The sequence below is a fragment of the Lissotriton helveticus genome, chromosome 3_2, assembly GCF_964261635.1.
Source record: "Lissotriton helveticus chromosome 3_2, aLisHel1.1, whole genome shotgun sequence".
Lineage (NCBI taxonomy): Eukaryota > Metazoa > Chordata > Amphibia > Caudata > Salamandridae > Lissotriton > Lissotriton helveticus.
In genome coordinates, this window is record NC_136062.1 from 466,855,079 (window position 1) to 466,880,125 (window position 25,047).

Sequence of the window (25,047 nt, forward strand, 5' to 3'; positions counted from 1 at the left end):
TGCTAAAATGTTTTTTGTGAGTTGAGGAGTTCTCTGGGTTTCATTTTGAACTGTACTGGAACATGGTATAGTGACTTTAAGGTGAGTTTCTTTTGCTCATACCTTCTGTTGTAAAGGCAAGTTTAGCTGTGGAATTTTGCACCACTGATTTTTGTCACATTATTTTCAAAACAACAATCATGTGATATTTAATTTTGTGGGTTACCAAAATAAGAAAAATGTTCAGTAGAGTAACCCAATTAGTAAATACAATTCTTGGCTGGTACCTGAGTAGCTTTTCTGGTAAATTTGTGGTTATCTTGGCCTGTTTTTGCTGCAGTTCTAAATCTTCCGTAAAGCATTCTTAAATGAAAAACATAATACAGTACCACGCAATACAATACCACATACCAGAACTGAACACAACTTAGCACACCAAAGCATTTATTTTGCACTCCTCAACTTACCAAAGGTGTAGGTAGCCTGGAAGCCTTTCTCCTGAACTGAACTATCACTGTGGAACTGGAGCAGCAATGAGTTCCCACTGGACACCACTGATTGTACTGGACCGGATCCACAATATCGTCCAATCAGTGGGTCCTTGTTTGTGGGGCCATTGAAGATGACAAGGTAGTCTGCGTGGCAGCTGGGCATACTGGGCTCCAAGTCAAAGTCAGTGAACTTCAATGTAATCTACAATATGAGACACAGTAGGAAAGAGGAGTCTTATTCAGGAGCAATCTTATATGCTCACAATCTTCTACCACTTGATGTGGTATCATAGTCTCTTCCATTGCAATAGTAAAGAATGTGTTATGCTACTGACCTTATTCCCTGATGGGGCCGAGATGTAGTACCCACAGTCCAAACTGGCTGGGTAGTTCTGAGGATAGTTTTCTGATGTGACAGTTCCTGGGGAAGTGCTGTATGATTGGGCACAAACAACTAGAAAGCAAAGAAAGAGACACTGTCAAACATATGGAAACCTCCACTTGCAATCACAAGCTACGTTCCAGGAGTACTGGTTTGTTCCAAACACTTTAGCAATATGCAGCGATGATTACCTAATGCTTGTAAGAAGTGCAATTATTAATTCATCCATTCATTTCCTTCAAACCTCATTTTCAACAGGACTACAGGCTTCACAGTGCTGTTTAGTGACAGACATTGGCTACTCACAATAAGGGTAGCATGTCAGAATATCATTGACAAAACTACTTTCTGATGAATACATCTGCCAGTGGATTCCTCACCTTGTGAATATCCCCTTGCGTCAGCAACATTCCGAAATTCCTTTTGTAGCTTCGACGTCACAGAGGCACGACACCGCGTGCGACTTCACTGACATCACCGACTCCATAAAGGCCCACTCCTGCGTGATGACATCAGTTCCCTTTTTTCCGGGTCTTCGACGCTAACGGTTTCCAGGGATCCTCTGTAGCTGTTGGGAACTTTGTTACTGTTTGTTTTCATTTTGGTGTCCTTTTACTTCTTTGTGTTGAAATGTCCACAAAGAAGACTGGATTTAAGCCCTGCGGAGAGTGCGGCAAGACGATGTCTATTACGGATCCGCACGAGTGCTGCGTTTGGGGTTTGAGTTCGAACCATGACGTCGAGGACTGTACATTCTGTAAGAAAAGGAACCCTAAGGCTCTCCATGAGAGGGAGGCGAAACTCCTTGTTGCAAAGTTGAAAAGCAGGAAGGATAAGAAGAGGTCGAGGTCACGGACTCGTCGTTCGAGGTCGAGGTCTCGCTCGAAAACACGCATGAGGTCGTCTTCGGTGCATGCTTCGAAGTCATCGAGGAAGAAGCACAAGAAGAGATCTTATGAGTCTCGTCATCACTCTGGGAAGGACTCGAGCTCGAAACCGAAGTCGCAGGCGAAGTTACTTCGCAAGGATGTGGAGGCTCCGACTCCGGAAGTTCAAGTCTCCGAAGGTGAGGCTTCGCCTGTGAATTCGCCTGTTCATTCACCAAGGCCGATGTCGAATCCTTCTCCGGCTCCGACTCATTCTTCTGACCAGGAGGGTGAAGGAGATGAAGAAGATGGAGGAGAAGAGGAGGCTCCATTGCCTGCGGGTTTGTCGACCCCGGTGCATCAGCCAGAGGTGGAGGTCGAAGTCGAGAAAACTCCACTCCCTCGAGAGCAGCCTGTGGGCTCTTATCCAGCTTTTCCTGCTCCAGGTCAGGACCCTACTCAGTTCCTGAATGCAATGTATGGAGTGTATTCAAGAACTATTTACCCCTCTGATGCACCGGTTGGTCCCACTGGTCCATTAGCATACAATCTGGGTATCCCCCAGACTTACGCTCCTGCGCCTTTTATGCCATTTATGCTAGCTCCGACGCCGCCTTGGCTTTAATCGGCGCCGCCGAAGCCTTCAAAGCCAAAGCCTTCGACGCCAAGACCTTTGACGCCGACACCCTAGACGCCGATGCTGAATCCGATCCGACCTCGTGTTCAGCGGTCTGGTCCTCCGGCTTCGGTCTCGACGCCGGCTCCGGCTCAGACGGAGTCGATTCCGGATCCCTCTACTTCATTCATAAAGGAAAGGTCAAGGCGTGAGGCACAGAGACTTCTGGAAGAGCAGAGGTATCGTAAAGCAGAAATTGAAGAGGGTGAGCTGCAGGATTCAGAGGATCTTTTCGATGATCTGAAAGAGGCTAGTGGTCTTGAACTGTCCCCTGATTGGGATTTGGCCTCTGTTTATGACGCCCCTTCTAAGGATGTGACACCTTATCACGTGGTCATAAGAAAGGCTGCAGACTTGTTGAATTTAACACTTCCAACTGCTGAGTATAAGGCTAATATACTGACTGAAGTCCTTCATTTGCCTACCTCAGTGGTCGAGCCTATGCTTCCTTTTAATCATGCTTTGGCAGAGCCTATATCTGAGGTTTGGAAAAGACCACTTACAGCCCTTGCTGTTTCAAGGGCGGTTGCAAGTAGGTACAGGGTGGTGCCTGGTGACCCGGACTTTTTATCTACACCCCCCTTGCCGGAGAGCTTGGTTGTTCAGGCGGCCTGCTCGAAAAAATCTGTGGGCGCTTTTCCACAGTTTCCTGGGGATAAGGAATCGAAGAAGCAGGACCAGGCTGCTAAAAAAGCAAGCATGTGGCAAGCATGGCGCTCAAATCGACTAATGCAACTTGTCTAATGGGACGCTATATCCATGGATTCAGTGAAACAGCTGGTTCCAAAGCTTCCTGAAGAGGATAGGAAGGATTTCCAAGATCTAATTGTTGACAGTCAGGCTGCCGCTAGACAGGTCATTCAGAGTTGTCTGGACACAGCTGACTCGGTGGCAAGAGTGATGGGTTCTTCAGTGGCCACAAGAAGAGCGGCATGGCTTAAACCCTCTGAATTCTCTGCGGATGTCCAGGCTGCCTTCTTGGATTTGCCCTTTGATGGGTCAGGATTGTTTGGAAAGAAGGCTGATGCTGCTTTAGAAAGGTTTAAGGACAGCAGAGCAACGGCGAGATCTTTGGGCCTACAGTCCAGAGGTACTACAGGGAGAAGGTTCAGAGGTTTTGGCAGGCCTTCCTTTCGATCCTACAGGCAGCCTTATCAGCAGCAGCAGCAGCAGCAAAATACGCTGTACAAGTCGTACAGAGGCAGGCGAAGAGCTCGTCCTAGGGGTCGTCAGGCCTCCTCCTCCTCCACCTCTTCCCAACCCTCTGCCACCACAGCAAAGCAGCCCTAGATCCGCCATTCCGGATCATGTGGGCCCAGTGAGGGGCCAGCATACCCATTTTCTACGGGATTGGGAATTGATTACATCGGATCTTTGGGTTCTCAATCTCGTGGAGAATGGGTATGCTCTTCCTTTTCGGGAATTTCTCCCGAATTACCCTCCTTGCCAAGGTTTTTGTGCAGAGGACCACCTGCTGCTTTTGCAGGAAGAAGTCCTGGCTCTGTTCAGAAAGGGTGCAATAGAGGTGGTTCCAGAGCAGGAGAGGGGTCAGGGGTGCTACTCCCGGTATTTCCTGATCCCCAAAAATGATGGCAGACTTCGTCCAATCCTGGATCTCAGGATCTTGAACCTGTACCTGAAGCAGGAGAAGTTCAAGATGCTCACCCTTGCGCAGGTTCTTCAAGCGCTGCTGGAAGAAGACTGGATGGTGTCGATCGACTTGCAGGATGCGTATTTCCACATCCCCATTCTGAAGTCGCACAGGAAGAATCTCCGTTTTACGGTGGGATCACAGCCCTACCATCATCTGCAAGTCACAACTCAGTTGTTGTACAGGTTGGGTTTTTCAATAAATGTACCCAAATCTCACCTGGTGCCCTCCCAGCGCAACCTGTTCATAGGTGCAGTACTGGATACTACTGTATGTCGGGCATTCCCTCCACCTCAAAGGATTCGCGACATACAGGAAATGATTCCTTTATTTCACAATGGAGCGGTTGTTCTAGTCCTGAAGGTCCTTTGTCTGCTCGGTCTGATGACTTCCTGCATTCTGTTGGTCAACCAGGCACGCTGGCATAGGAGGGCACTCCAGTGGTGCCTCCGCAGGCAGTGGTATCAACACAACGGAGATCTTAGGGAGTCCATCAGGATCTCCAGAGAAACTGCAGCGGATCTGTCTTGGTGGAGTGTGGAGGACAATCTGTCTCAAGGAAAGCCTTTCCAACTTCCTCCAGCGATGGCCACAGTGATAAAGGATGCGTCCACTCTAGGGTGGGGTGCTCATCTGGGGGATCTGGAGATCAAGGGTCTTTGGTCTCCAGAGGAAAGGTTGCTTCACATCAACCTTCTGGAATTGCAGGCGATATGTCTGGGGCTCAAGGCCTTCCTCCCTTCCCTTCCCGGGCGGTCGGTTCAGGTCCTGACGGACAACACCACTGTGATATGGTATGTAAACAAGCAGGGAGGAGTAAGGTCGCAGTGTCTCTGCAGAGAAGCTCTGCGTCTCTGGTCCTGGGTTCAGGATCATCAGATTTGTCTGATGGCAAATCATCTGCCCGGAGTTCTGAACGTGCGTGCAGACAGTCTCAGTCGGCAGTCCTCAGCCGACCACGAGTGGAGGCTTACTCCAGAGCTAGTTCGTCTCGTCTTTCGGATGTGGGGAACTCCTCAGGTGGACCTGTTCTCCAATCACGAGAATGCTCACTGCCCACCATTCTGCAGCCTCCAGTTTCCGATGCAGGGAGCCTTGGGGGACGCGTTTCAGTTGAGTTGGGACTCGCAACTCCTTTTTGCGTTTCCTCCCATACCCTTGATTCCTCGTGTTCTGAGGAAGATTCACCAAGACCGGGCCCAAGTTATATTGGTCGCCCCAGATTGGCCAGGAAGGGTGTGGTACACAAATCTTCTCCACCTCTCCTCATGCCCGCCGCTCCGTCTCCCTTTCAGAGCAGATCATCTCTCTCAGATGGAGGGGCAGGTTCTACACCCCCACCTCCAGACCTTACACCTTCATGCCTGGAGATTGAATGGGGCAACCTGAATTCCTTTTCTCTCCCGCTTGATGTGGTGGATGTCATTCTATCGGCCAGTCGCGACTCCACTAAGTCAATCTATTCTTACAGATGGTCAACATTTGTGACTTGGTGCGGGGAGAAGTCCATTGAATATAACAAGAAAGAGTAGCAGTGGGTCACTCACTAACTGACTCAAAATATGTATCTGAAAAATGTGAAGCCTAACAAAAAAATAAATGAAGTGAATCTAGACCTAATGCTAGGTTTAGGGACACTATCTACATACAGGTACCCTTCTTTTGTGAAAAAATACCCATCAGTTGTCGATTCTTGCCGCCCTGTTCATCATCTGGGTTCTTTCACAACGGGAAGGTAGGATTTAAGTACCCACTGTAGACAGCCAGAAGTAAAAACTTGTCTAGCCAGTGGGGCCCAGTAAATCCTATCATGTGCTTAGGTATGAACAGACAACTGTAGAGCAGTGCAAATAAAGAGTGAAAAAGTGAACTGTGATATGAACAGATACAATTGGGTAGTAGAAAGGATAGAGAACTTTATTAGACACCTTAGTACTCCCAAATCAATAAAATTTGTGCGATAGTAGTGGCTTCAACAAATACCCACTAATTCTTGTATGCGGTCATGTTTCTGCAGACTAGAGTGGAGCCTATAAGGTATCCTGCTGCTTTCTTCAGGACCATGATCGCAACTGCTCTTTAAGTAGGTGAAGAAAAAAATATAAAAACTGTCACCTGGATATTTTAGTAGGTCTTCATTCTCCTCGCTTTTGTGATTTCCAGATCGTCACAAGCATGAGAATACACACAAACAGATACAGAAAGAGAGACAGACAACCAAAACGACAAAAAGTGAGTTTGGTCACATGATCCATCAGTTATATGAACCAATAATAGGTTTACAAAATACCTATCCAGTGTCTTACAATGACACCAACACTTTCACAACGGTAGAGTGTCCACTCTCACTTACCTACTTTGTAGGAGAGAAAAACTCCACCCCACCTGGCCACAGCGCAGGTAAATGGAGCCCCGCACTGGTGAGCAAAAAAGGGAAAGCATTAAGAACAGAAGGGTTACTCGAACATGTCAGAAGAACTAACTTCATAACACCACCCTAAGGCAGCAAACAGGTGAATGATTTTATCTCATGTACTATATTTATTGTCAACCAAGTGTCTCCAAAATGTATATTCTGTGGTTCTTCCTTCGAAGCGTCATACCGTTGTTCGCAGTTATTTGTTTATAATTATATACATGCGCCTCACTCCTTCAAAAACACATTATCATGTATAGTTTCACTGAAAAGGTGGTGTACTGAGGCCGCAACTCCGCCTGCTAACCTGGACAGCCTCACCCCTATTCGTGTTAGTCAGGGAATCAATCTCCCTTTAAGAGTCTCATCACTAGCTAGTATTGAGATGGAGTTTCTGGCGCCTTAGCGCACTCATTCTAAAATCAAATTCAAACAAAACTATGGAGTTACAACCTAAGCCATAGATCGTAAGATGATTCGTTGTGCGCTCAGGCTTACCTTCCAGTCAGTACTCCAGACTAAGTATGGGCGGAAAATCCGTTCCACTCGCGGATTTTGCAGATTTTCGGCAAATTCGCAATCCGCGAGATTCGCGAATTCCCCGCAAAATCCGCGAGTGGAACGGATTGGGTCAAAAGTTGAAGCTGACTTTTGTAACTATTTTAGAATGGCGCCAGCAAGCTGCCAGCAAGCTGCCAGAGCCATTCTAAAATAGTTACAAAAGTCAGCTTCAACAGGAAGCACTAATAGATAAAGTAAAGCAGGTGCTCGAGTTGAAGCTCAAATTCAGTTACACAATCATTAATCACCCCAAACTCGGGGTGATTAATGATTGTGTAACTTAATTTGACCTTCAACTCGAGCACCTGCTTTACTTTATCTATTAAAGCTTCCTGTTGAAGCTGACTTTGTAGCTATTTTAGAATGGCGCTGGCAGCTTGCTGGTGCCATTGTAAGTGGGGCTGAGGGCAGAAGGGCACAAAGTGGGACAGAAGGCAGAAGGGGACAAAAAACGAGTGGGGCAGAGGGCAGAAGGGCAGAGAAATGAGTGGGGCAGAGGGCAGAAGACCACAAAAACGAGTTGGGCAGAGGGCAGAAGAGCACAAAAACGAGTGGGACAGAGGGCACAAACACGAGTGGGGCAGAGGGCAGAAGACCACAAAAACGAGTTGGGCAGAGGGCAGAAGACCACAAAAACGAGTGGGACAGAGGGCAGAAACGAGTGGGGCAGAGGGCAGAAGACCACAAAAACGAGTTGGGCAGAGGGCAGAAGAGCACAAAAACGAGTGGGGCAGAGGGCAAAAGGGCACAAACACGAGTGGGGCAGAGGGCAGAAAGGCACAAAAGCAAGCGGTACAGAGGGCAGAAGGGCATAAAAAGAGGGTGGCAGTGATAAACCCAGAGGGCGCATCACCGTCTCGCCCCAAAAAAAACACGCGAACACGCAAAGCGCCCCGCGAACACGCAAAAATAAAAAAATTCGCACAAATTCACAAATTTTGCGGATCGCGAATCCGCAAATTCGCGAATCACGAATTCGCAAAATTCGCCCATGCTTACTCCAGACGTCCTTCTGGGCTGTCTTGGGGAGGTACCGACCGGAACAAACTTTGCGTAATAAAACTCCCTTTCCGCTCAGATTAGTCGCGTGAAGGCGCGTCACAACCGTGCGCCGTCTCTGGGGTTTATGGGAAATGTAGTTAATAATATAACAGTGTCGTATTTCCTTGTCGTAATTCGGAGAATGTATGTTTATGAACAGTGTCATCTCTATTGATATTCAACGATGTTATATTGTGTAGGTATCGGATAATTATGTAAAAAATAATTATGTAAACAATTACTCCACCAAATTAGTCATTTATTCGAGAAAGCGCAGTATGAGGAGCAGCCATGTCACAAAAATACTGTGACTTGTGGAGAATGCTGTGTTTATATCACAGCTCTATAATTTCTTGCATATCCTACATTGAGTGGAAATAGTGGATATAAAGTTGATAGTCCATTTTTATAAGGAAGACTCAAGATGGACTTCTTATGTATTAGAGGTACACAGGACACCTCGGAATGTAATCACTCATAGTAATGTCACTGTTATGAACACCTCCACCGGTGAACATATTATCTACTCATAGGCCCGTGTATCCCTTCGGTCTGCCAAAACTGTCAGGCCGTATTTTTTATCACAGTCACAAGAGAAAGATGAAGTATCTCAGTACCAGAGAACACGTTCCTCACAGCGACATCCATGGAATGTCCTCGTTTAATCCAACTTTATCCGAGTTTAGTTTATAAACCCATTTCTGCTCAAGCCTGAACAGAAACTTCTTCACATCTGATACATGAGTGGGGATTATTGGCTGCTCGATCACAGTCCACTTCAGATCGGTAGGCCCATGACCTATTTCCAAAAAATGGTTCGTCATTTTGGTCGCTTGTCGCTAGCACCTAATTGAGCTATTTTGCTCCGAAATCCGAACCTTTATTTTCCTCGTGGTCATCTCTACGTATCTCATATTGCAGGGACATGTAATAAGGTACACTGGGTTGAGACTATTACAGTTCGTGAACCGTCGCTGTAACCATGGACGGTCTGTGCCTATATCGATGCTCGTTGTCTTCGAGGTTTGTGGACAGGCAGCACAATTGCCACAAGGATGGTGACCCCTGACTGCTGGCATGTCCCACAGGGTTCCCACAGCCCATGGAATAGTCATTTTTGGTCTTGTGTGGACCAATTGGTCCTTCAGGTTCTGACCCCTTTTCCAAGCAAAAAGTGGCGGCGGCAGTTTGTGCGTCCCTGTGTTTAGGATTGCCCATTGTTTCCTCACAATTTGCTGAACTTTATTTGATTGTGTGGAGAAAGTATTTACACATGTTATTCGATCCTGTTTCTCCTTTGGAGGACAGACTTCTAACAGGCTCTCTCGATTATTATTAGAGGCTCTCTTTTTTGACCTTTGAATCAAGTCTTTGGGATAGTTCTATGCTGCCAGATTCGCCTCTAGGCTTTTGGCATGTTTCTCAAAAGACGGTTTGGTTGAACAGTTGCGTTGTATCCGTAGAAATTGCCCATAGGGCAATTTATCCCTTAGGGCTTTTGGATGACAACTCTGATAACTTAATAGGGAATTTCTAGCCATTGGTTTTCGATACAACTCTGACTGTAGGCCAGAGTCAGTAGGTGTGATTAGTAAGTCCAAAAAGGCTAGCTGATGTTTACTACATTCCACCGTGAATCGCAAAAATCGATTTCTCCTGTTCAGCCAAAGATGGAAACTCTCTAGCTCCTCTTCTGTGCCTCGCCATACCACCAATACATCGTCTATATAGCGTTCCCAAACCCGCAGATTACTGCGGTAAGGATTGGTTTCATTTAGGACATACTCCTGTTCAAATTTATGTACATACAGGTTAGCGAGACTCGGGGCAAAAACACTGCCCATACTGGTCCCGCTAACCTGTAGAAAAAAGGAATCCTCATACTGAATTCTTTTTTCAGTCATTGCTATTGTAGCCAATGTCATAATCAGACTAACTGGTGTAATGAAGTCAAGATCCCTCATTGATAAAAGACTCTCTATTATTTCCAATGTCTCTGTCTGTGGTATGGAAGTATAGTAGTAGTACATAGAAATATGGTACTACCGGGTTTACTGCACACATATATTGTGCCAACCAGGGACATCAGCGGGACCAACCTCGTAATCAATCTAAGCTTCCACGTACTAACTGAGCTGGAAGAACAGGTCCTGAACAGAGGGCTAGGTTTTGTGGCTACGAATACGGGGGACCCCTTTCTCACGCAAATCGAAATGGGGAAGTTCTTTAGGAAAGTCCGGTTACATTTCCTTTTCTCTAAGAATAATGGAGAAGCTCCAGCCGTTAGGACGGACGAGGCAAACACAGGCCTGAAGAGACCATTAACCTTTAATCCCACCACTGTAGGGCTCCCTGCCAAGGTTTTGGCTTTTGAGGAGGCAGTGGACCATGATTTAAGGGTCATGTTCCAACAGCACCAACAGCACCACAAACCCTTTATCAATTTTTCTAGAAAAGAACAAGAGGCTCTCAAAGGCTTAACTGACAATGAAATGCTAACAATCAAACCTGCAGATAAAGGTGGCGCCATAGTCCTGTTGGACTCTGGCACCTATCGGGATGAATGCCTTCGTCAATTGAATGATGCCAAATTGTATCTGCAAATTGAATGACGACCCTACTGAGAGACTTTCCACAGTTATAAGTCATGTTGTTGAAGAGGCTTTGTCTAAAGGATTGGTGACGGCAAAGGAGGCACAATATCTGTGTGCAGTAAACCCGGTAGTACCATATTTCTATGTACTACCGAAAGTACACAAAGCACAACAAGGCCTCCACCAGGCCATCCCATAATATCGGGAATAGGTTCATTATTAGAACCATTGTCAGCCTTCATTGATTTCTTCCTAAAACCCATCGTAAGGGAGATGCCTACTTTCATAAAAGATACTAAAGATGTCCTCAGAATTTTACCAGAGATTGAGTTCAATAGGGATCTGGATTTACCCGTCTTGTTTGACGTAGAATCCCTCTATACTTCCATACCACAGACAGAGACATTGGAAATAATAGAGAGTCTTTTATCAATGAGGGATCTTGACTCCATTACACCAGTTAGTCTGATTATGACATTGGCTACAATAGCAATGACTGAAAAAAAAATTCAGTATGAGGATTCCTTTTTTCTACAGGTTAGCGGGACCAGTATGGACAGTGTTTTTGCCCCGAGTCTCGCTAACCTGTATGTACATAAATTTGAACAGGAGTATGTCCTAAATGAAACCAATCCTTACCGCAGTAATCTACGGGTTTGGGAACGCTATACAGACGATGTACTGGTGGTATGGCGAGGCACAGAAGAGGAGCTAGAGAGTTTCCATCTTTGGCTGAACAGGATAAATCGATCAGCTAGCCTTTTTGGACTTACTAATCACACCTACTGACTCTGGCCTACAGTCAGAGTTGTATCGAAAACCAATTGCTAGAAATTCCCTATTAAGTTATCAGAGTTGTCATCCAAAAGCCCTAAGGGATAATTTGCCCTATGGGCAATTTCTAAGGATACAACGCAACTGTTCAACCAAACCGTCTTTTGAGAAACATGCCAAAAGCCTAAAGGCGAATGTAGCAGCAAAGAACTATCCCAAAGACTTGATTCGAAGGTCAAAAAAGAGAGCCTTTAATAATAATCAAGAGAGCCTGTTAGAAGTCTGTCCTCCAAAGGATAAACAGGATCGAATAACATGTGTAAATACTTTCTCCAGACAATCAAATAATGTTCAGCAAATTGTGAGGAAACATTGGGCAATCCTAAACACAGGGACGGACAAACTGCAGCCGCCACTTTTTGCTTGGAAAAGGGGTCAGAACCTGAAGGACCAATTGGTCCACACAAGACCAAAAATGGCTATTCCACGAGCGGTGGGAACCCTGTGGGACATGCCAGCAGTCAGTGGTCACCATCCTTGTGGCAATTGTGCTGCCTATCCACAAACCTCAAAGACAACGAGCATCGATATAGGCACAGACCGTCCATGGTTACAGCGACGGTTCACGAACTGGTATAGTCTCAACCTAGTATACCTTATTACATGTCCCTACAATATGAGGTACGTAGGGATGACCACGAGGAAAATAAAGGTTCGGATTTCGGAGCACAAAAGTTCAATTAGGTGCCAGCGACAAGCGATAAAATGCCGAACCATTTTTTGGAAATAGGTCATGGGCCTACCGATCTGAAGTGGACTGTGATCGAGCAGCCAATAATCCCCACTCATGTATCAGATGTGAAGAAGTTTCTGTTCAGGCTTGAGCAGAAATGGGTTTATAAACTAAACTCGGATAAAGTTGGATTAAACAAGGACATTCCATGGATGTCGCTGTGAGGAACGTGTTCTCTGGTACTGAGATACTTCATCTTTCTCTTGTGACTGTGATAAAAAATACGGCCTGACAGTTTTGGCAGACCGAAGGGATACACGGGCCTATGAGTATATAATATGTTCACCGTTTGAGGTGTTCATAACAGTGACATTACTATGAGTGATTACATTCCGAGGTGTCCTGTGTACCTGTAATACATAAGAAGTCCATCTTGAGTCTTCCTTATAAAAATGGACTATCAACTTTATATCCACTATTTCCACTCAATGTAGGATATGCAAGAAATTATAGAGCTGCGATATAAACATAGCATTCTCCACAAGTCGCAGTATTTTTGTGACGTGGCTGCTCCTCATACAGCGCTTTCTCGAATAAATGACTATTTTGGTGGAGTTATTTTTTACATAATTTTTTTTCTCATGATTATCCGATACCTACAGAATATAACATCGTTGAATATCAATAGAGATGACACTGTTCATACACATACATTCTCCGAATTACGACAAGGAAATACGACACTGTTATATGATTAACTACATTTCCCATAAACCCCAGAGACGGCGCACAGTTGTGACGCGCCTTCACGCGACTAATCTGAGCGGAAAGGGAGTTTTAAGACGCGAAGTTTGTTCCGGTCGGTACATCCCCAAGACAGCCCAGAAGGACGTCTGGAGTACCGACTGGAAGGTAAGCCTGAGCGAACGACGAATCATCTTACGATCTATGGCTTAGGTTGTAACTCCATAGTTTTGTTTGAATTTGATTTTAGAATGAGTGCGCTAAGGCGCCAGAAACTCCATCTCAATACTAGCTAGTGATGAGACTCTTAAAGAGAGATTGATTCCCTGACTAACAGGAATAGGGGTGAGGCTGTCCAGGTTAGCGGGCGGAGTTGCGGCCTCAGTACACCACCTTTTCAGTGAAACTATACATGATAATGTGTTTTTGAAGGAGTGAGGCGCATGTATATAATTATAAACAAATAACTGCGAACAACGGTATGACGCTTCGAAGGAAGAACCACAGAATATACATTTTGGAGACACTTGGTTGACAATAAATATAGTACATGAGATAAAATCATTCACCTGTTTGCTGCCTTAGGGTGGTGTTATGAAGTTAGTTCTTCTGACATGTTGGAGTAACCCTTCTGTTCTTAATGCTTTCCCTTTTTTGCTCACCAGTGCGGGGCTCCATCTACCTGCGCTGTGGCCAGGTGGGGTGGAGTTTTTCTCTCCTACAAAGTAGGTAAGTGAGAGTGGACACTCTACCGTTGTGAAAGTGCTGGTGTCATTGTAAGACACTGGATAGGTATTTTGTAAACCTATTATTGGTTCATATAACTGATGGATCATGTGACCAAACTCACTTTTTGTCGTTTTGGTTGTCTGTCTCTCTTTCTGTATCTGTTTGTGTGTATTCTCATGCTTGTGACGATCTGGAAATCACAAAAGCGAGGAGAATGAAGACCTATTAAAATATCCAGGTGACAGTTTTTATATTTTTTTCTTCACCTATTTAAAGAGCAGTCGCGATCATGGTCCTGAAGAAAGCAGCAGGATACCTTATAGGCTCCACTCTAGTCTGCAGAAACATGTTGACCGCATACAAGAATTAGTGGTTATTTGTTGAAGCCATTACTATCGCACGCATTTTATTGATTTGGGAGTACTAAGGTGTCTAATAAAGTTCTCTATCCTTTCTACTACCCAATTGTATCTGTCTATATCACAGTCCACTTTTTCACTCTTTATTTGCACTGCTCTACAGTTGTCTGTTCATACCTAAGCACATGATAGGATTCACTGGGCCCCACTGGCTAGACAAGTTGTTACTTCTGGCTGTCTACAGTGGGTACTTAAATCCTACCTTCCCGTAGTGAAGGAACCCAGATGATGAACAGGGCGGCAAGAATCGACAACTAATGGGTATTTTTTCACAAAAGAAAGGTACCTGTATGTAGATAGTGTCCCTACACCTAGCATTAGGTCTAGATTCACTTCATTTATTTTTTTGTTAGGCTTCACATTTTTCAGATACATATTTTGAGTCAGTTAGTGAGTGACCCACTGCTACTCTTTGTTGTTATATTGATTGGTTAGGGGCTGTAGAGGTGAGAGGTCTTTAAACATCTCCTCGGGCCCTCATCTCCCTTTGTTTATGTTTATGAGAAGTCCATTGACCCTTTGAGGGCTCGTTTGTCAGATTTACTTCCATTTGCTCTTTCTTTAGCACAGCAAGGTTTTGCTGTGGCTAGAGTGAAAGGTTATCTTTCTGCTTTGTCGGCTTTTCTCTGCCTGCCAGATCAGCCGTCCTTGTTTAAATCACCTATTGTTTTAAGATTTCTGAAGGGCCTTACAAATAAATTTCCTCCTAGTCCTTTTATTCCATTTTATTAGCGCCGGGAAACCTCCGGGTAGCTGCGCGCTTAATAAGTGTAATTATAATAATAATAACTGTACCTCAATGGGACTTGAAGCTGGTGCTTACTTTTCTAATGGGTTCCCCTTTCGAACCTCTACATAATTTTCCCTTGAGGTTGTTGTCTTTTAAGACGGTTTTCCTAGTTGCAATTACCTCGGCAAGGAGGGTAAGTGAGCTTCAGGCTCTTAGTTCAAAGCCCCCATTCTTGACCATTCATGCTGAACGAATGGTTCTTAGGACCAGGGCTGCTTTTCTGCTTTAGGTGGTAACTCCCTTCCATCTAGGACAGTCTATTACCCTTCCTACCTTCTATCCTCCCCCTCACCATGCCAAGGAGGAGGAGCGGCTTCACCATCTGGACCCTAAGAGGGTGGTGAGCTTTTATCTTGATAGGACTAAGGACTATCGAGTTGATGTTTGTTGGATTTGCTGGTTGCAGAAAAGGAAGAGCTGTGCACAAGCGCACACTTTCGAGATGGATAATTCAATGCATCAAGATCTGCTACACCCTGGCTGGTAAGGAACCTCCAGAGGGTATAAGAGCCCACTCTACTAGAGCAAAGTCTTCAACATCTGCTTTGTCTAGGGGTGTACCTGTTGAGGACATTTGTAAAGCGACAACTTGGGCCTGCCTCCACACTTTCGCGAAGAATTACTGCTTGGATACTGAAGTGAGATGGGAAGGCCACTTTGCGAGTTCTGTCCTCCAGGATTTCCTGGTATAGGAGAGTGGACACCCTCCTCTGGGAGTGGGGACTGCTGTGGGAATCTATTCACAAGGTGAGGAATCCACTGGCAGATGTATCCATCAGAAGAACAAGTTACTTACCTTCGGTAACGCTTTTTCTGGTGGATACAGTATCTGCCTGTGGATTCCTCACTGACCCACCCGCCTCCCCTGTTGTCAACTCTTCTATACCTGGCTAACTGTGATGTTAATATGTTTTAATAGTTAAAGGAAAAGTTTTATTTCAATTGCTTTTCTGCATTGGTTTCATACTATGTGTGTTATCTTGACATTTGTGTTCTGTGTGTACTGTGTATATATCTACTGATGTCGGTCCGTCCGTCACCTATTATGGAGTCGGTGACGTCAGCGGTGTCGCGCGCAGTGTCGTGCCTCTGTGACGTCGTCGGCGCGAAGCTACAAAAAGAATTTCTGAATGTTTCTGACGCAAGGGGATATTCACACGGTGAGGAATCCACAGGCAGATACTGTATCTACCAGAAAAAGCATTACCGAAGGTAAGTAACTTGTTCGTCTGAATTTTTTATTGTGCTTGAATATCCAATTGAGTGAAGTCTTCTATTATGAACTCAATGTGGCAATATTTTAGTAAATCCATTAAGTCACAGTATTTATGTCAGACGATATTCTGGGAGAGATACTCTGGTGCAAGTGGGGGCGGGTTTGCACCCCACTCCGGACGCACAGCGTTAGAAGCATAACAAAGATGCCAAAAATTAATCCAAATTATCAGTGTTGTTTATTTCCGTTTCATCTTTCCATGTATAACATTGATCATGGTTTATTCAGTCACATGTGGGACACACTATGTTCACATGAAATCCTTAATGCTTTAGACATGCCTTTACGAGCCTTATTCTATAGCATGGAATGCTACATAGATTCTCCTTAATTAAATCTTTTTCACCCAATGCATTTCGTGCCTCTCGTGGCACTTCATCAGGGGTTAAACTACAAATTTAAAAACACAATTATTAGGCTACATCTTGAAATGGTTCGTGTTCATCATATTTAACAACCTATGCATAACATGTCAACAGTAAGTGCATGAAACTAAAGTTCACCCCGTGATCGACGTTTTGCCGGCAGAATTCATGATAATTGATGATATAAGTTAAACGCTCCTTATTTCCTTTCGTGCTTAATGTCAAATGGTCCCCAAAATGCCTTCAAAATAATCCCATCAAGCAATATGAAAGCTACCTTATCTATCCCTCAAATCCCTCATTGCAAAATAAGTTACACACTCAGGCCCATGATCAGTAGCATACACATACAAATTCCATACATGTAAATTCCATCATGTCTCTCAATAATCCCTTATTCCTGGATGGGCACTTTGCCTAGGTGATCATTTCATTTCTCTCCCTTAGTGCTTTTGACCTCTGTCCACTTACTCTAGTGTCACACCTGCTTTTAGGACCCAGTGGCCCATTTCAGGAAGATTTAGGTGCTAGTTTTATATTACATGGATCTTTTCATTCAATGTAAAAAAAAATTTAGCTATAGAAAATGCTAATGCTATCACAATGTATTTTAAAGTGATTCAAATACTATTTATGAAGGTGGTATAAGCTAATTTGGGTATACACCTGTTACAACGCAATTTTTACTCCGCACTACCACTACAACGCGACCATTACTCCGCATACAATTACAACGCATTGCGCTGGGGGGCGCTCTAGGATAGGGAATAAGTTTAATTTTCTATCCAACACCTTCCCTAGTGTCCACGGGGACTGGAGTTGGAATAGAAAATTATACTTACCACTATCCAGCACCTCTAAGCGCTATGCGTTGTAACGGTATTCGTTGTAAATACCGCGTTGTAATGGTATGCGGTGTAAAAGTATGCGTTGTAACGTCATACATCCGCTAATTTGCCATTCATGTGCTCAACAACCTAGTGACTACGAGATAAGAAACAGAAAGTCTCTTACTGTTCTGGTAGTAGGCGTTAAACCCGCTGGCAGAGATGGCTCCATTGGTAACAAACTGCAGCAGCATTACATTTGTTGAAGACACCAATGGTGGCACACTTCCTCTCCCACAGGCTTTGTTCAGTAAGACCGGGGAGTCTTTGGTCATCCCATCATAAACCCTGACATAATCAGACTCACAGTTTGGAGAGGATTCAATATCGAAGGCGGTAAATGTGAGCAAAATCTGGAAGAGAAGGTAGAGAAGTACCTTGGCATCAGGACACTGTCCTTGAGTCTTCAATATCAAGAGAGTCTTTCATATCAAAGGTGCAGTCCACTGCCTGAAAACTTAATGGGCAAGCACTCTTAACCAACAAGAAACTTTCTGCAGACTTACCTTTGCGACATTAACTCGAATCAGATAAGAACAGTCAGTATTGCTTGGGTAATGTGAAGGGTAATTGGTAGAGTTCAGAAATCCAAAGCCCACCCTGGAGATTGTGCTGCACATATCTGAAAGGGAAGTGAAGAAAATGTACCTTTAATGAGCAGGTCTGTTTAGGCGTTATTACTATTGGAAGTTGCAGTAAAACACGTTGGATTTGAACATTTACATTTTCCCGATGTAGGTATTTCAGATAGAAACCATGCAACATTATCATCAATAACAAGGCAGCAGCAGCACCTGCACTCTGTAGCAACACTGAGGAAACTCTAATAAAAGTACTAAGTTGGGGGACGCAGCACTTGCAGCTGTTACAGGTGTGTTGACCTCACACAGACTGGACTTTGATGCGATCAAGTAGTAGGAGAGAATGCTGAGATCACAAGAAGCACGAAGCGATAAATCTTATGATAAAAGAGAATACTGTGATAAAATGGAAGCAGAAAATGTTTAGATCACATGAGCAGAAAAATTATTGGAAACAATTGAGGCATGTATGCTGGGGTAATGTTCAGAGAAGGATGTTGGGATCACCTGGTGAGAAGGATCCTGAGATCACAAGCAGGAGATAGTGCTGGGATAACACAGAGACCAGAAATAACAGACAAGGTGCTTAGATCACACGTCAACGAGGATGTTAAGATCACATGAAGACCAGGAAGCTGGAATCACATGAAGGAGAGGAGGTTGGGATCACATGTAGAATGGTAGAAAGTATGCTGGGATCACATGTATAGTGGAATCACAGTGTGGGAAAGATGCTGGGATCAAATGTAGAACATGATGCTGAGAGCAAATGGAGAATATACTGAGGCCACTTAATGAACAATATGCTCGGAGCACTTGGAGGACAGGATAGTGCAATCACATGGAGGAGATGATGCACATCTCATGTGGTGCACAAGGAGAAGAGGGTACTGGAATCACATGGGGAAAGGTTTCTGAAATAACATAGAAAGGAGAGATGAGAAGGTGCAAGGATCACTAGAGAAGAGATAACTCACTGCTGGGAAGAACGACTGCAAGGATGACACAAGAAGAGAGGAAGGTTAGTTCATGAGGATGAGGGAATGTTAGGGTCAAGTGGAGTGAAGGATACTGAAATTAGATTATGGGATCACATGGCGCAAAGGTTGCTCACATGGCACACTTAAAGAACAGCATGATGTGATCCCACAAAAGAGAGGACACGCAAAGAGAATTCCTTGATAAAGAGAGATCACATGAAGCAGAGGATGCTGGAACCATACATACAGCACATCAAGCAGAATGTGTTGGCATCACTTCAACAATGGAATGCTGGGATTGCACAAAGAATAGAGAATATAGAGGTAATTCACAGAGGAAGTGGGATCATATAAAGGAGGATTCTGCGATCACGTGAAAGGAAGTGATACTAGATCAACTATAGGAGCAGATGATGAGATCAGATGACAGGATGGGATGACCTCACATGAATGACAGAGTACATGATCACATGAAGTGAGAGAATGCTGGGATCACATGAAGTGAGAGGATGCTATGATCGCATGAATGAGAGAATACAGAATCACATGAAAGAAGAGGATGCTAAAATCACATGAAAGAGAATTCTGGGTTCACATGAAAGTACAGGATGCTATGGTCACATGAACGAGAAAATATGGGATCATATGAAGTTAGAGGATTCTATGGACACATAAATGAAAGAATGCTGGGATCACATGAAGGGAGAGGATGCTATGATCAGATGATTGAGAAAATGCTGGGTTTACATAAATGAGTGAATGCTGGGATCACATGAAGAGAGAGTATTCCATGACCACGTGAATGAGAGGATGCTGAGATCACATGAAGCAAGAGGATGCTATGATCACATGAATGAGAGAATACTGGGTTCACATAAAGGGACGGAATTCTATAATCACCTGAAAGAGAGAATGCTGGGATCACATGAAGGGACCGGATGCTATGATCACATGAACGAGAAAATGCTGAAATCACATGAAGGGAGAGGATGCTTTGATCACATCAATTAGTGTATGATGGGATCTTGTGAAGGAGTGGATGCATGTAAAGGATTCTGATATAAAGTGGGGAAAGTCATACTGGGTTCACCTTGGAAAGATAATTGTGGACCTACAGGCAAAGACTATATTGTGAACACATGAAAAAGAGGAATTTGGGATCACATAGAGGAAGATTCTGCGTTCTCATGAAAGGAAGTGATATTAGATCACATGCAGGAAAGGATGATGAGTTCGGATGAGAGGGCATAGAGATTTTTTAGATAAAGTGTGTTCACAAAGAAAAGAAGATACAGAAATCACATAAAGGTAATGATGCTGATACATGATAGGAATTGTGCAAAGTAAATGAGAATACTGGTATGTATTTGATTGGATCACATGAAAAGAATGCTGGGAACACAAGAAGGGAAGGAATGCTATGATCACATTAATGAGAGAACACTGTGATCACATGAAAGGAGAGGATAATATGATCCTATTAACAAGAGAATGCTGGGAGCACATGAAGGGAGATAATGCTACTGTCACATGAATGACTCGATGCTGCGATCTTGTGAAGGAGTCAATGCAAGTAAAATATTCTGAAATAAAGTGGAGATGGTGATACTATTTTCACCTTGGAGAGAATAATGTGGACAGACAGGCAAAGAGGAAATAGATGAAGTTGGGATCACATAAAGGAAGATTCTGCGATCACATGGAAGGAAGTGATATTAAATCACATGCGGGAGAGGAAAATGAGATCAGATGAAAGGGAATACAGAATGTTAAGATATAGTTTGATCACAAAGAGAGGATACAGAAATCACATCAATTGAAAGATGCTGATCTATGATGGGAGTGCTGTATAGTAAATGAGAATGCTGGTATTTATTTAATCTCCGGGATTGGTGGATGCCACCTCGTAGCAGAACGAACGACCCTGGGATGCCATAGCAGAGGAGGAATATTGAGCAAATCACAAATATCCAAATTATTCATCGAAAACTGCTACTTACCACAGTTATATAGCCGGTTGATTTTAGCAAGATCCAAGTTGCTGAGACCAACTGTTTGCCCGAGTGCTGCATTGGGATTTTTTATGGGGACAATTGTTGCCTGTCCAGAGGTCTTAGTGAATGCATACCTGGAGGGAATAAAGTCACATTCAATATACCTTCAGCATCACATTTCGTAGATTCAGTATGCATGCTGGTGCTCTGCTATAGACTTGAGTCTGTTTATTGCGATTTATTTAGAAAAATAATAAAATGTAAAATCTTCAATTCTTTACTGACTTGACCACATCCAACCTCACATTCATCCACTGTCCCTATTGCCCTTCTTGTGTTAGACCATTTTGTTTGAAAAGTGTGGTAGTTATATGTACCTCAGATACTTTGAAACTTGAGTGCCTTACAACAATCCAAAAATCTAACTAAAATAAAAATTTAATCCTACTAGCACCTAGCACAATTGTTGTCCTCTTCCTGTCGAGCCCTGGAGTCTGGACCTAATATCCCCTAATAGATCAGTCTTCAAGAAATCCTTGTTCAAAGAAAAACAGATCTGAACTTTCTACCTTTCAATAAATTGGTGCAGAATCTATGGCTCCAACTATCCCAAGTTGTCAAAGGTTTTTATATCACCATATATATTGAGCCTTTGTAAAATACATAACATTTATAGTTAATCCATGTTTCAACAACGTTACTGTTGGGGTGTTTTTACCCTAAACATTGTCTTTTTCACAAATACATTGATTTTGGACATTCATGGATAGCACACAGTCATTTGGCTTCATAGATAGTTGAGTTCACAAACCTGGATTCACTTTAATGTCAGTAAGATGCTCCATAGACTAATATTTCTTCTACAAATATTTGAATGTGACTGACAGAAAAGTTCTCATTGCCCACTGGGGCTGAATTGTTTTGATAATACCATGTCCTTTCTTAAATTGGAGTAACAACTACGTAGGTAGATTTACCATGAATGTACACTATTCAATGTCATGACTCTTTGCAAGGACTTGTCTTGTTGCCCATATATACATCGTGGCAATAGTGCACCAGGAGTGTCTCATTTTGGCTTACTTGCCCATGATGCCGGCGTTTTTCACTCTATATAAAAGGATAATTTACAATATGTTTTATCAAATGCATTTTCTGCATCATGTGCATGTACTATAACTTTATTGACACACACGAGGGCGACTAGCTGAAGTATGTTTTTCATGTTTATTATTATGCACACGTAATTAGCACTTGTTCCTTTAAAAGAAAGTGAAAATGCCCTAAACCCTGCCCGTGAGAGTGACGCAACTCCGAAACGTGTCGTGACCTAGTGTTGCAATAAACATGTTTTGTTAATTGAGGCCACGGTTCAGGTGTTTTTCTTGCCAAAAGAACCACTTCACTGGATCAGTGTGGATATTTTAGGTGTGGCTACCCTGCCGTGTTGCCCGCCGTGAGAAGAGGCTTGGGTACAGCCGAATGAGGATTGTGTGTGTATATATATATATATTTTGATGAAAGAGGCAATAGAATTTCGATAGAAACCCAATTCAGGCTACCTTCTGTATTTGTACCAGTTTTACCAAGAGACAACATTGATGTCTTCCACGAGAGTGTGGTGGGGGACTTAAAACAGCTACATGGTGAAACTGCTAGGAAAAAGTGGCAATACAACGGCCGTGCCCAGCAATATGAAGCCCTAACAAAACGACTATCTAAGGATAAGGAAATCATTGTGAGAGGAAGTGACGAAGGGGGCAATGTGGTCCTTATGTCCAGGACCAACTATGATCAAGAAGCCTATGCTCAACTTAATGACCGGACATGCTACGAGCGTATTCAACTTCAGGTACTAACTTCAGTTAAAACAGGCTACCATCAGAAATTGGCCAAATGGAAGGCATCTAAACTTATTAGCGAGGCAGAATACAAATATCTAAAAACTGATCACCCGATCACGCCTATTTTGTACTTTCTCCCCAAGGTGCATAAAGACCCCCTACATCCACCGGGCAGACCGATAATTTCTGCTAGGGGTAGTCTTATGGAGCACACCTCTGTATATATTGATTACTTTTTGCAGGGGTATGTCCGGAATCTGGATTCTTACATAAAAGACACCGGGGATTTTTTAACTAAGATCATGGACATTGAATGGGTGGCGGGAGATTGGCTAATTGCCTTGGATGTAACAGCACTGTATACCAGTATCTCGCATTCTGATGGACTTTTAGCTGTGGAACATTATTTATCGAGAAGAGGCCCTGAGTTCGAAGAACATAATAGAATGTTGTTGAACATGCTCCGATTTTGCCTTGCGAACAATCTGTTCTTATTTAATCATCAATTGTATCGCCAACTTCAAGGGGTGGCTATGGGGGCCAGCTTCTCCCCGAGCTTTGCGTGTCTGCACATGGGGGCTTTGGAGGAGCTGGTCCTCAGACAAAATTACCAAGGTATCGTTAATAACAACCTGATCGCATGGTACCGGTTCATTGATGATTTGATGATCATTTGGAGGGGTGCAAGGAGGAGGCTTTAAGTTTTGTTGAGAGTATAAACAATAACAATCTCAACCTCAAATTTACAGCAACCCTTAGTCAGGAATCTGTCACTTTCCTGGACACTGAATTATATATTCACAATGGTCACCTTGAAAGTAGAATTTATCGTAAATTGACTGCAGGAAATAGCATTCTTCATGCTGCCAGTGCGAACCCGGCACATTTAATATCTAGCATCCCCTATGGGGAGATGCTTCGTCTACGCCGAGTATGCAGTAACCCCATAGATCTCAAACTGGCTCAAGAAGATAGCATGATGCGTTACTTGGAAAGAGGCTACTCTGAACAGACGGTTCGCAAAGCCATGGAAAAATCTATGATGCGAACTAGGGAGGACCTCCTAGTTAAGACTTTGGATCAGCCATTACTTGGAGCTGTGGAGACTAAGAGTAGGATGGATGTGGAAAAGAAGAATTTCCGCATCATAACGGGGTTCAGTAGGCAACATAATGAGATATACAAAATTATGAACAGACACTGGCCTCTAGTGACCCGTGACGCTATCATTGGGACCACCCTACCCAAGAAAGTTTCTCTTACTTTCAGCAAGGCTCCTTCACTACGTGATAAAATAGTTGATACCAGTCCAGAACCTTTCAACAAAACGTCTTGGTGGCAACAAAATAAAGGATTTTATCCCTGTAAGGCGTGCGTCCATGGGGAAAATACAAAAATCTTCATGGACGGTTTCACTGACCATCCTCATCCCATCACACAGGTCTTGACCTGTAAGACCGCATTTGCGGTCTATGTTCTACAATGCCCCGGTCTACTGAGGTATGTGGGCAGCACGAAACATGCTGTACATAAGCGCATTTTACAGCACTTACGTGCGATCACCAATGGTGATAACACATACCCAGTGGCTCGACACTTGATGGAGGCCCACCAGAGCAATAACACCTTTCTAAAATACTGGGTAATTGATTCAGTGCAAGCCAGTAGAAGGGGTGGAGATAGAGAGAGCAGGTTGAGGAGGCTTGAAACTAAATACATCCTTTTGCTCAACACCAAGAGTCCTGGGGGATTGAATGTGACAGAAGACCTCTATACATGCTTACCTTAATGACCAATACACAAGTATACTATTGATGTGTCATCTTAGACAATCTTGTACTTTTACAGATTTTCCCCGGCTGGGTGACGTGAATGTAGTACGTAATCTGTAATGTTTTGATTTGGGATCTGACATGAATCTGTTTCTGCTGCTATTTTGATTATGAATTATTTTAACATTAGATGGGTAAGGCTGGATATAAGAGGACTGGACGGGTCCTTGTTCCCTTACAGTCTTACATACCCAGCCTACTATGCACTTTATTCACGGTGATTATTGTTTTTTAAACATAGTAACATTAGAAAGAAAGTACCTGTGTACGGACGATCTTTTATGAATTTGTCTGCTATCTTATCATCATTTTAATTGTATAGGACCAGGCATTTGACACTACAATTGTTTTTAACCATATTTTACAGTATATGTAGTTCTTTAATTGATTGTGGTATTTATTGTGTATTGTGTATACAGTATTACAGCCGGAGGGACCATTA

General features: G+C 43.6%; 1 protein-coding gene across 1 annotated transcript in view; it reads right to left on the bottom strand.

The window, feature by feature from the left end:
- Positions 1-423: 423 nt before the first annotated feature.
- The window catches only part of LOC144826172 (uncharacterized), a 71,714-nt gene continuing 47,090 nt past the window's right edge, over positions 424-25,047 (bottom strand). The window contains exons 7-11 of the mRNA XM_078684567.1: positions 20,936-21,063; positions 17,881-17,996; positions 17,502-17,727; positions 806-924; positions 424-672 (exon numbers count right to left, since the gene is read on the bottom strand). Of these exons, the coding sequence (XP_078540693.1) occupies positions 424-672; positions 806-924; positions 17,502-17,727; positions 17,881-17,996; positions 20,936-21,063 (838 nt within the window). The remainder of the gene's footprint in view (positions 673-805; positions 925-17,501; positions 17,728-17,880; positions 17,997-20,935; positions 21,064-25,047) is intronic.